Genomic DNA, 12,027 nt, shown 5'->3' with positions numbered 1-12,027 from the left:
GTGAGTTTTAATTTGAAGATAAATGCTCGAGGTTGAATTCTTGCATGCAATGATGCAATAATTGAAATCTTTAATGGATTCAACAAACGACATGTCTATCTGGAAAACATTATTGTGAACAGAGACCATATCTTTATAGTTTATACAGAGGGCAGAGCCTTATCTTGTCTAAAGTAGCTACATACAAACAAATATGTACAGAGATATTTCATGAATTCAAACTCTCCAAGTTGTTCCAGATTATTCTCCACTTCTCTAGAGGACTGGGGCTCCGAATTGCTTGTGAGTTGGGCTGGTAATGCTGATGGGTTGCTCATCTTATCATCTTTTTATTTCTGCAAAAGGCCAAGAAATCCCTTTTCATAGAAAAAAGACCAAGAAATCATGTGGAGGTGCTGTCTTGCTAGCAGATCGATCTATACGACACCTTACGTACATTCTTAAAATACTAGTCTTATCGTTCTAGTAGTCTTATCGTTCTAGTAGGCCGCCATTTATTAATAATATGTTCATTGTTAATTAAATCATTCACTCGATGTTGTTTGATCTGTTATATTGTTTGATTTGACCTACGAATAGCCTTTATATATTTGTAGCTACTCTCTCTCTGAGAGATAGAGAGAGAGAGAGAGAGAGAGAGAGAGAGATGGGGAAGAAGGAAGGAGGAGAAGGAGAAGAGAGTAGTACTACTACTCTTCCATTGTTTGAGAGCAAAACAGCAAGATTTAGAGGTGTTTATAGGGTTTTTGCCTCAACTATATTTGTGGGTGTGTGTTTGATATGGTTGTACAGACTAATAAACATCCCGAAAGCTGGAGAGAGAGGGAGATGGGCGTGGATTGGTATGCTCATGGCTGAGTTCTTGTTTGGTTTGTATTGGATCATCACTCAGTCTGTTCGCTGGAGTGTCACTTATCGTCAACCTCTCAAGAATAGACTCTCACAGAGGTTTGCTAGCGTCTTATTCATCTTCTAGTTCATATATATATATGAGTAAAAGTGTAATACAGTAACCAGTATTATAGATGATTTGTATGAAAAAAAGAGTCAAGTTTGCATTCATATAGAGAAATGATATTTCTATGTGAAAGTATGCTTAAACTTCTAGAATTTACCTGATCCTTTGATTTTCATACTTGATTTGAGTTCTTAGAAACCTTTCTTTGTGTTATGCAGATATGAGGAGAAGTTGCCGGGTGTTGATGTTTTTATATGCACTGCAGACCCGAAAATGGAGCCGCCAAGTTTGGTGATTAACACTGTGTTGTCAGTCCTATCCTGCAATTTTCCATCTGAGAAGTTGAGTGTTTATCTCTCGGATGATGGCGGTTCACAGTTTACTTTCTATGCTCTTTTGGAGGCGTCTCGGTTCTCGAAGTATTGGATACCCTTTTGCAAGAAGTTCAAGGTTGAACCAAGGGCGCCGGAGGCTTACTTTGCCCTGCATTCTGACGTTCATGACACCAAATATGGTCCAGAATGGTTTGATACCAAGGTAAGTACTGTCGTGTATGGAAACTAGAAGAACAAGGTTAATGTTTTCGCCTTTTTGATTTTGTTGAAAAAAGGACTAATTGATTCACATATGTATGATGTCGAAGAAACTTTATGAAGAAATGAAAAATCGGATCGATTCTGTTGTTGAAAGTGGGAAGATACCAGAAGAAACAAGGATTCAACACAAAGGGTTCTCAGAATGGAACCTTAAAGTAGCAAAGAATGATCATCACTCAATTGTGCAGGTATAAAATTCTTGAATGAATATGTTGATCTTTATCTGTTAACTTTTGTAAATTTGGTTTTTTATTTCATTGCTGTGCCTCTGATTTCTTTTGAAGATTATAACTGATGGAAGAGACACAAATGCCGTGGACAATGATGGATGCCGATTACCAACTATTGTCTACATGTCAAGAGAAAAGAGACCCCAACAGCCACACAACTTCAAAGCTGGAGCCATGAATGCACTGGTTAGCTTTAGCTTCCTCACTTGCCAATGCATTGTTGACACTAAGTTTTAACCTCTGTGTTTGATTTGGAAAATCGATAGCTTATTCTCGTGTATAGTGATTTTAACTTCACATTTGGAATTACCATGAAACTGAAAGGCTATTTCGATTGTACAGCTGAGAGTGTCATCAGAGATAAGCAATGCACCCTTCATTCTCAACTTGGACTGTGACATGTACGCAAACAATGCAGATGCAATACGAGAGGCACTTTGTTTCTTCTTGGATGAAAAGACTGGCCACGAGACTGCTTATGTGCAACATCCGCAGTTCTACAACAATCTCACAAAGAATGATATTTATGGAAATGCATGCTTCGTAACTAATGCGGTGAGTTATGTAGACCATGGTTGTGACTGCCCCTTTCCTTTCAAATTAGGACTACTAAAAGTAAGCTAAAGATCTTGAACTTAACCTAACAAGTTATGATTTCTGGACAAAGGTTGAACTGGCTGGGTTAGGTGGATATGGAGCGGCCTTGTATTGTGGCACCGGATGTTTCCATCGAAGAGAATGTCTTTGTGGAAAGAAGTATTCAAAGGGTTACACAGAAAAATGGAACATTGATGGCCAGAAGAGTACTATTGACAAAAGTATCCAAGAATTGGAGGAATCTACGAAACCTCTTATCGATTGTATCTATGAAAAGGGCAGTCAATGGGGAAAAGAGGTATCTTTCTCTGTCTCTCTCGCAATTTCAGAATATTACTCCAAAAGGTGATGATGAAATATTTGTTATGGCTATGCAGATGGGACTGATATATGGATGCCCTGTCGAAGATATAGTTACTGGTTTGGCAATACAATGCAGGGGTTGGAAATCAGTTTATTACAATCCAGAAAGGCCTTCCTTTGTTGGTGTTGCTCCAAACACCCTAGAAATCGCACTTGTTCAACAAAAGAGGTGGTCTGAGGGCATGTTTCAGATATTTTTCTCCGAGTATTGCCCTTTCATATATGGACATGGGAAGATACACTTTGGTGCCCAAATGGGATATTGCCTCTACCTTCTATGGGCTCCAGTTTCATTCCCAACTTTGTATTATGCACTTGTTCCTCCTCTTTGCTTGCTCCATGGCATTCCCTCGTTCCCCAAGGTACCTCTTTCTTACTTTTTTATCTTGATGGACATAAGACTTGATAAGGCAATTGAACAAGAGAATTTGAGGGCGGAATTTTTAACCTGAAACGTTAATGCACACGAATTTAAGCCAATTAATTCAACATTGTTGTTATTAAATCGGTGGCTTGTAATTGATCTTGCAGGTGTCAAGCCTATGGTTCCTAGCATTTGCTTATGTTTTTGTAGCAAAGAATGCATACAGCATAGTTGAATTTGTGATGTGTGGGGGTACACTCAAAGCATGGTAAAACCTACAAAGAATGTGGCTGATCCGACGAATCACTTCGTACTTCTTTGCCTTCTTCGACACCATAAAGAGGCAATTGGGGCTATCTGAAACACACTTTGCCCTCACCGATAAGGTTGTCACCGAGGATGTGTTAAAGAGGTATGAGCAAGAGGTTTTGGAATTTGGAAGCTCAAGCATTATGTACACTGTAATGGCAACATCGGCATTGCTGAACTTGGTGAGCTTAGTTTTGGGGACAAAGCGGTTTGTGATGGATTTAGAGTTGAAGGCCTTAGACCAGTTCATTAGTCAAGTTATTCTTTGTGGCATATTGGTTTTGATCAATATACCAGTGTATGAAGCTCTCTTCTTGCGCAGTGATAAGGGCCATATACCATCCTCTGTCATGTACAAGTCTGTTTTTGTGCTCACGTTGGCATGCTTGATGCCTATATACTAGGAACGCTTGCTCAAAGATTGAAGAATAATCATAATATAAACTAGCATTCCCTATTGGGACATGCTTAATAATCCTGGACTTCTTTTGATTTTTTATTTATATCAGAATAAAGAACTTTCATTGATAATTATGGTCAATTACAACCTTTGGAGTTAAGTGACCCCGTCAAAAACCTTACTTGATTAGAGCAAGTAAAAAAGAGTATCACCCTCTACATCAAAAATTTATGTCATTAACTAAAACTTCCTCCAACCAAGGTGGTCCAGCTTCCTTCCAAAATCTCAATCCAGTTGACCTTAGCGCTTGAGTTGAAAATTTAGAGAATTAACCGATTTTTGTTCCAAATTTAGTAATAAATTTTGACTCGTTTCCAACTCATTTCTCAATCTCTAATTTATCCCAACTGTAGATTTATTTCTAAGGCATGTTATTAAGCTCAAATTGAATTTAGAATAGCAACTCTATTTAAGGAAGATAAGTTATCAAAGTTCGATTAATGAAATTTTAATACTGATGATTGACATGGAGGGAAAATGTACTTAAAATTTGTTTACGACTTTTGAAGACACTAACAGTCAAATTTATTTCAACTTCAATTTTATTTATACATTTGGGTAAAAACTTTTGTTTTTTTTTTTTTTTGGGTAAAAACTTTTGTACTTTTAAACAAAATTATATGACAATGAACTATATCACAGTGTGGTACTGTGGTAGTTGATGTATCAATTAAAAGATCTCCATAACAAGCAAAATAGGCCACAAGTGGTTGGTTACGGACTTGCGGCCGGAAACAGAACACAATGGAAGGTGATGCATGGATGATATCATAGAGAGCTAAGTCGATCAAACCTTGTGGGCAGTCGACAACCAGATCAAGTTGACTTCTTGAGGGACGATAATAGAAACCCCTTTTGGAACAAACTTTCAAATATTGAATATATCAAACCAATAAAAGCAGAAATGGACCATACACAGCTCGTCGAGTACTACTTGAGTTTGATTCAGACACCAATCGCACCATCATAAAAATTTAACGTAAACATCTGTAATTGAATCATTATATATTATTCTCAGATAAAGATATAGCCGCCATGAAAGAAAAACAACGAAGATAAAAAGATACCTTATTGAACCATGCCCAATGTCATTGACTTTATATTATATGACTATATATACTCAAACACGCATATGATACATGTCCCTGAGATATAAACAGAGAAGCTCATGAAGAGAGAGAGAGAGAGAGTAGAGATCTGAATTGGCTAGATATGGGGAACGGAGGGAACAGTTCACCATTATTTGAGACGAAGAGGGCCAAGGGGATAGTTCTGTATAGGCTTTTTGCTGCGTCTATTTTCGTGGGTATATGTTTCGTCTGGGTTTACAGGGTGAGTCATATCCCAAAAGCTGGAGAAGATGGGAGGTTTGGTTGGATGGGTCTGCTGGGTGCTGAGTTATGGTTCGGGTTTTACTGGCTCCTCACTCAAGCCTGCCGGTGGAACCGCGTGTATCGGCACACCTTCAGGGACAGGCTCTCGGAGAGGTACTTATACCTGAACACCTAGATCTTATGTTGTCAGACTATGAATTAGAATCATTAGAGAAATGATGTAAGAAAGTTCTTTCATGATTCGTAGTGCATTCAGGTATATGCTTGAAATAGTGACACTATATGTTATTAGATTGCGAATCAGAATCATAAGTGTGATAGAATGATCCGTGTTAAAATGTGCGGTCATGATTCTTATTGTTAGTGTACTATATATGAATGCTATAAATAGTTCTTATTTTCTGGAACAGATATGAGGATGAGTTGCCGGGAGTGGACATATTCGTGTGCACGGCAGACCCAATTATAGAGCCGCCGATGATGGTGATAAACACTGTTTTATCAGTAATGTCTTATGATTACCCACCGGAGAAGCTCAGCGTGTATCTATCCGATGATGGCGGATCCGAACTTACATGTTATGCTCTATTGGAAGCTGCTGAGTTTGCTAAGCATTGGATACCATATTGCAAGAAGTACAGTGTGGAGCCAAGGTCACCTGCTGCTTATTTTGCCTCACTAGCTTCTGATAATGCAGGGGATTTCACTCTCATTAAGGTACTAATTGTTAAGTCTTTATCTCTTATAATAGAGTCTAAATCAAATCTTAGCTAGCATGGCGTGCGAGTAAAATGATAAGAATCGTAAGATAAACAAAATGTACTAGTGTCAACAATTATTTGTTTTTGAAAATGAGATGGGATTGGACAAGAAAAAGAAATGATAAAGGGGATTGATTATTTTCTCTGTCTCAACCCAGAATAGTATTAGTGACAGTATGGAAATTGAATTCGGTCAATTTTTGGCAATAACATTTTTCTGTACAAAAATCATCTAAGATTTGTTCAATTTTTTTCATCTAAGTTCAAATTCCCCTCTTCCTAAGATGAAAAAAAAAAAAATCACATCATATGTTATTATTTGTGGCCTCTAACTCTCTAACATTATCGAGGTTTTTTTTTTTGTTAAATTTTTTATTTATTTTTTAATCTTTTGCAAAGACCTCTTTGAGATTTCATTTCTGTTCAATATTGGGAAGACATCATTTTATGAGTAAATACCAATGTTTTAAAACGCTGAGGCGTAGGCCGAGGCGTTTTCCGGTAAGCCTCAGTAAGGCGTAAGGCGTAAGCCTTACGTATAAATGACCTATATTGATATACTTATTACTCTTATATGACCTATCCAAGAATTAAAATATAACAATTTGGGCAACATATCAGTTAATTAAATATACCAATGTTTGACAATTTGGGCAACATACCAACATATCAATATACATAAAAGTAGCCATCAATTGAAATCAGCACAACAATCAGCAGCCTATATATATATATATATATATAAGTAGCCATCAATTGAAATCAGCACAACAATCAGCAGCCTATATATATATATATATATATATATATATATATATATATATATATATATAGCTATCAACCGAAACCAGCACAACAATCACCAGCCCATACCTTTTCAGAAGCATAACAATCTGGAAACAAGTCTATGCATTCAGTCAATGATCTTGGCAAGGAGTCAATTGAAATCTGGGCAGCGAATTTGAAGAACACCAAACAACATATATGCATTCAGTTAATGATACAAAGCAATTCCGAATGAGTTGTAAATCACCTTAATACAACAGTTCAGCCCCAGTCTTTTCAACTCCCTGATTCAAATATGCATCACGTTTGGTCTTATGATGATCACTAATCTTCAGATGAATGGGTTCTAAGATTTAGTATTTCCTGCAACAAATTGAGATGGCTCATGTTAACCACTCTAGGCTATCAGTCTATCACTATCCTATCCTTAATTGTAACAATCAACAATCTTACATTCACAAAGCAAAGCCTAAACATTCAGAGTGTGAAAATCAATTGGAATCATACCTTCCAATCTTCAAACATTCCTGCGAATCAAACTCCAAGTCTCCAACAATCGAACTCCAAGTGCGAAAGTAGTCTCCGTTAAAGCCAAATCATTCAGAAAACTAAAAGGTTCGAAGAGATTTGTATGATCTTGCTGCCTTCTGGAAGTTCGGGTACTGAAAAGGAGAGCCCAGCTCTTGTCTGCTGCAAGTCGCGACCTAGGAGGGCTTTAAACCTCAAACAACCTAAAACGAAAAAAAAAAAAATTCCTGCGCGTGGGCCTTGGACGCCTCAGGCGTCGCCTTCGGCGCCTTTCACGCCTTGGTCACCGCCTCAGAAGTCTCGTCGCCTTATCAACGAAACTCACTCAATTTAAGGGCTGATTTCCGCTTTTTAAGCCTCAGGTGCGCCTCAAGGTGCGTTTTTTAATTCATTGGTAAATACCGCTCTAAAAAATCTCAAACATTTTTAAACTCTTGATTTTCTGATTGTTTTCCCACTGTTACTAACCAAAGTAATGAAAAATCTGAATTTCGTATCCCTATGAAAAAAGGCAAAAGAATTAATTCTCCACTCCAATACTTCACGAAAACCATACGAGACCATATAGTTATCTAATGTTTGTCATTCAGTAACAAGTACTTGATCATTTCGTTTGATCAAGTATAGGAAATAGTCAATTGATACACCAACTGGTAACATTTATAGAACGCACATGTGTGTTTATAAACAAACAGTGACATGTTTGCTCATGCATGGTTGCCTTCCTATAGAAATTATACAAAGACATGGAGAATAAAATCGAAATTGCAGTGAAGTTAGGCAGCATTTCTGAAGAAGTACGATCAAAACACAGAGGCTTTTCTCAGTGGGATTCATATTCATCTCCTCGTGACCATGACACCATTCTACAAGTATGGCATCTAGATCTCAATTTACTTATCATCATAAGTCAAATAATTTAAAGAATTAACTTTATGATACTAGATGTTTACTCAAATCAGTCAAATGTTATTTTGTAGATAGTAATTGATGGGAGAGATCCAAATGCAAGAGATGTTGAAGGGTGTGGATTGCCAACCTTAGTGTATTTGGCTCGCGAGAAGAGACCCCAATATCACCATAACTTCAAAGCCGGAGCTATGAATGCACTGGTATACTGCACATCTCTGGTTAGAACTATTAGATAGAGTAGTCTTCGATATTACAAAAGTTTTCAAGATTCATGGTTTGTTATGTGATCCTTAACTTATGCAGATTAGGGTATCTTCAAACATTAGCAATGGGAAGGTTATTCTTAATGTAGACTGTGATATGTATTCAAACAACTCTAAGGCCATAAGGGATGCACTCTGCTTCTTCCTGGATGAAGAAAAAGGCCAGGAGATTGCATTCGTACAGTTCCCACAGAATTTCGAAAATGTTACCAAGAATGACGTATATAGTAGTACACTACGAATAATCAGTGAGGTAAGCTTTTTTTTTTTTTTTAGGGTTACAGGTAAGGTAAGCATTTTATTGCTATGATATATAAATGATGCATGGTAGAGTTAATTGAACTTGATTAATTTAACTATGCTGACAAGTTTGGAACTCTCTGTGTTGGGTATCAACGAAGGTGGAATTTCATGGTTTGGATGGTTATGGGGGCCCTTTATATATTGGAACTGGATGCTTCCACAGAAGAGATACTCTTTGTGGGAGGAAGTTCAGCAAAGGATATAAGAGTGAACTGAAGTGGGAGAATAGAAAAGGAGAAGAAACAAGCATTCCTAAATTGGAAGAAAGTTCAAAAAGTCTAGCAAGTTGTACATTTGAAGAGAACACTCAATGGGGAAAAGAGGTATGTCTTCTCTCTCTGTTATAGTAAATCGGACACACATAGGCTGACGCGCAAATGCACATTAACTTGACATTTGAGCTTGATCAATATTCATATTTACAGATGGGTTTGAAATATGGTTGTCCGGTTGAGGATGTTATAACAGGGTTATCCATCCAATGCCGTGGATGGAAATCAGTGTACTGCAATCCACCTAGGAAAGCTTTCTTAGGATTAGCTCCAACTACACTGCCTCAGACACTTTTGCAGCACAAGAGATGGTCAGAAGGTGATTTCCAGATTTTGGTTTCTAAGTATAGCCCTGCATTGTATGGGCATGGAAAGATTAGTTTAGGCCTTCAACTTGGATATTGCTGCTACTGCCTGTGGGCTCCAAATTGCTTGGCGACGCTATTTTACTCAATTCTCCCTTCAATTTACCTTCTTAGAGGCATTTCTGTATTCCCACAGGTAATCGACTGATGGGTTCCTCTGTCATTCTTTTTAACTTGTCATTACGACACAAGATAATTAAAGATTACTATTCGTAATGGGTTTTGTTTTGTGGATTTAGATCTCAAGTCCGTGGTTCATACCATTTGCGTATGTGATAATTGCCAAGTACACTTGGAGCTTTGGGGAGTTTTTGTGGTCTGGTGGCACAATCTTGGGATGGTGGAACGACCAACGAATATGGCTATACAAAAGAACAAGCTCCTACCTATTTGCCTTCATCGATACCATTTTGTACTGTCTGGGGTATTCGGATTCAGCGTTTGTAATAACAGCCAAGGTGGCTGATGAAGATGTGTCACAACGATACGAGAAAGAGATTATGGAATTCGGAGCCTCATCTCCAATGTTCGTCATATTAGCAACAGTTGCATTGCTCAATTTGTACTGCTTTGCTGGGTTTCTCAAGGAAGCGATCACTAGAAAAGGCATTGTTGGAGTTTATGAGACAGTGGCTTTGCAAATTCTTCTATGTGGTGTTTTAATTGTCATCAACCTGCCTTTGTACCAAGCTCTTTACTTGAGGAAAGACAGTGGAAAAATGCCAAGTTCTGTGGTATTTAAATCGATGGCATTTGTTGCATTTTCTTGTGTATGTACTAAATTCTTGTATTAATTAGAAAGGAAAAAAATTCCTTTGTGAACCATAATAAAATTTCCTACATAAACTATCAATTATGGATCTATCTTTTTTCAGTCTATCACAGGCAATTCATCAAAGGTTGGGATCTTGCATGCAGTTTGTGTTAAGTATGTCAAACTATATAAAATTCATTTTCTGGTTCATTTGGAGCTACTCTAAACATTTTTGTTAGGATTAAATACTGTTTACTCCCTATACTTATAGGGTTTCATCGTTTCAGTCCATGACCTTCGAAATTCACCTAAAAAGTCCCTGAACTCTCAATTTCCTCCAAATTGGTCACTGCCGTCAAAATTTTCTGTTAAAGTTACCGAAAATGTCTATTATGCCCTCACTTACTTTGTTTTTTTTTAATTTATTTTCTCTCTCTCTTTTATTTCTTTTTTTCATTTCACCTCTTGAAGGTCTGTGGATTGGAACCATCTTGATGAGGAGATGAACAGAAGGAGGTGAGAGAGCCGGAAGAAGAAGAAGAGGTAAAAAGAAAAAAATAAATAAAAAAAGAGAGGAAGAGAAATATATATATATATATATATATATATATATATATATATATATATATATTTTAAGTAAATAAGGGTATAATGGACTTTTTAGGGGAAGATAACGGAGTTTTTGACGGATGTTTGACGATAGGGACCAATTGGGAGGAAATTGGGAGTTCAGGGACTTTTTAGGTGAAATTTGAAGATCAGGGACTGAAACGATGAAACCCTATAAGTATAGGGAGTAAGCAGTATTTAACCCTTTTTTGTTAAAATTGAATGAGCACATGCAGAGTTGCTGACTTAGCTTATTTTCTTAATTATTCTTTGCTTCAAAACACATATGAAACATTAAAAAGGAAGTATATATATGACTTTAACAAATAGAGAACTAGCTAAGAAAGCATGAGGAAATGGAAATGTCTCAAAAGTCTACTTCTACCATATTGTTTCTTCTAAGTTGTTTTTAAATAAGATTTTCTCAATAAGTCTATATTTTTCCCTGTTTGTTTTCCAAAAGTACTTTTTTTCTTTTTTCCATTTTCAATTTTTTTTTATAATTGTTTTGTCCTCTCTCCTTTATCTCTGAGATATTGTATGTGGTCTTCTTGTTGACCCAGAGAGAGAGAGAGGGCATTGTGTAATTTAAAAATTATGTATATGATATAATGGTAATTTTCCTCACTTTTTAATATTAATGAGTCGGGAGGGCGCCAGTTTTTCTTGTTGGACTGATGGAATTTTTTTTTGTTATATATATTAGTCATTATGGGCTAAGGACCCAAAGAAGATATACGTACATTTATGCTCCTGCCAGTCGTCTCTTATATCAGTACCTAAAAATTATGCTTTAGAGTAACACCAACAGCTTCTCCATTTTTAATTTTTCTCTACTTTAGGGAAAAATGAGCCTCTTTTGCTCCAACAGATTCCCTATAACTATCCCTATTTTAGGGAAAATGAGGAAAGAGAAAACCAAATTCCCTATATTTACAGCAATCTCTAAAATTGTAAGAAAGAATATGGAGATTTTAGAGATTGCTGTAAAATAGGGAATCTGTTGGAGTTGGAGAAGAAAAAAATGCTAAAGTTTTGACTTTTACTTCTCTATTATACAGAAATTATAGGGAAGCTGTTGAACTTGCTCTTAGCTACAGTTAATTATGGCACAAATATTTTGAATAGAAAGTAGTCTTCAGATGGTTTGGTTTTAGTGCAAGGTCATTCTAGCACTCGTTGCATGTCAAGACATGTTAAACATTGTTAACAACATTTTTTATTGAGATTATCTCTTGTCATAGTCTCATCGTTGGAAATTTA

General features: G+C 36.7%; 3 protein-coding genes across 3 annotated transcripts; all 3 read left to right on the top strand.

Annotated features, from left to right (window-relative positions):
* The first annotated feature begins 248 nt into the window (after positions 1-248).
* On the top strand, positions 249-3,892 carry LOC133732489 (cellulose synthase-like protein E6). The gene is made up of 8 exons (XM_062160053.1): positions 249-948; positions 1,177-1,495; positions 1,602-1,742; positions 1,839-1,970; positions 2,127-2,339; positions 2,452-2,679; positions 2,759-3,106; positions 3,276-3,892. Exons 1-8 carry the CDS (start codon positions 647-649, stop codon positions 3,378-3,380), a joined length of 1,788 nt encoding a protein of 595 aa, XP_062016037.1. The 5' UTR covers positions 249-646; the 3' UTR covers positions 3,381-3,892.
* Positions 3,393-3,892, top strand: LOC133732490 (cellulose synthase-like protein E6). The gene has a single exon (XM_062160054.1). It carries the CDS (start codon positions 3,393-3,395, stop codon positions 3,819-3,821), a length of 429 nt encoding a protein of 142 aa, XP_062016038.1. The 3' UTR covers positions 3,822-3,892.
* A 1,014-nt stretch (positions 3,893-4,906) lies between these two features.
* Positions 4,907-10,254, top strand: LOC133733099 (cellulose synthase-like protein E1). The gene is made up of 8 exons (XM_062160709.1): positions 4,907-5,364; positions 5,622-5,928; positions 8,018-8,158; positions 8,267-8,398; positions 8,502-8,714; positions 8,863-9,087; positions 9,190-9,537; positions 9,641-10,254. Exons 1-8 carry the CDS (start codon positions 5,090-5,092, stop codon positions 10,193-10,195), a joined length of 2,196 nt encoding a protein of 731 aa, XP_062016693.1. The 5' UTR covers positions 4,907-5,089; the 3' UTR covers positions 10,196-10,254.
* Positions 10,255-12,027: the final 1,773 nt, after the last annotated feature.

The sequence above is a fragment of the Rosa rugosa genome, chromosome 2 (genome assembly GCF_958449725.1).
Source record: "Rosa rugosa chromosome 2, drRosRugo1.1, whole genome shotgun sequence".
Classification (NCBI taxonomy): Eukaryota; Viridiplantae; Streptophyta; class Magnoliopsida; order Rosales; family Rosaceae; genus Rosa; species Rosa rugosa.
Note: the sequence above shows the minus strand (reverse complement) of the source record. Positions and strands in the feature narration are given on the sequence as shown.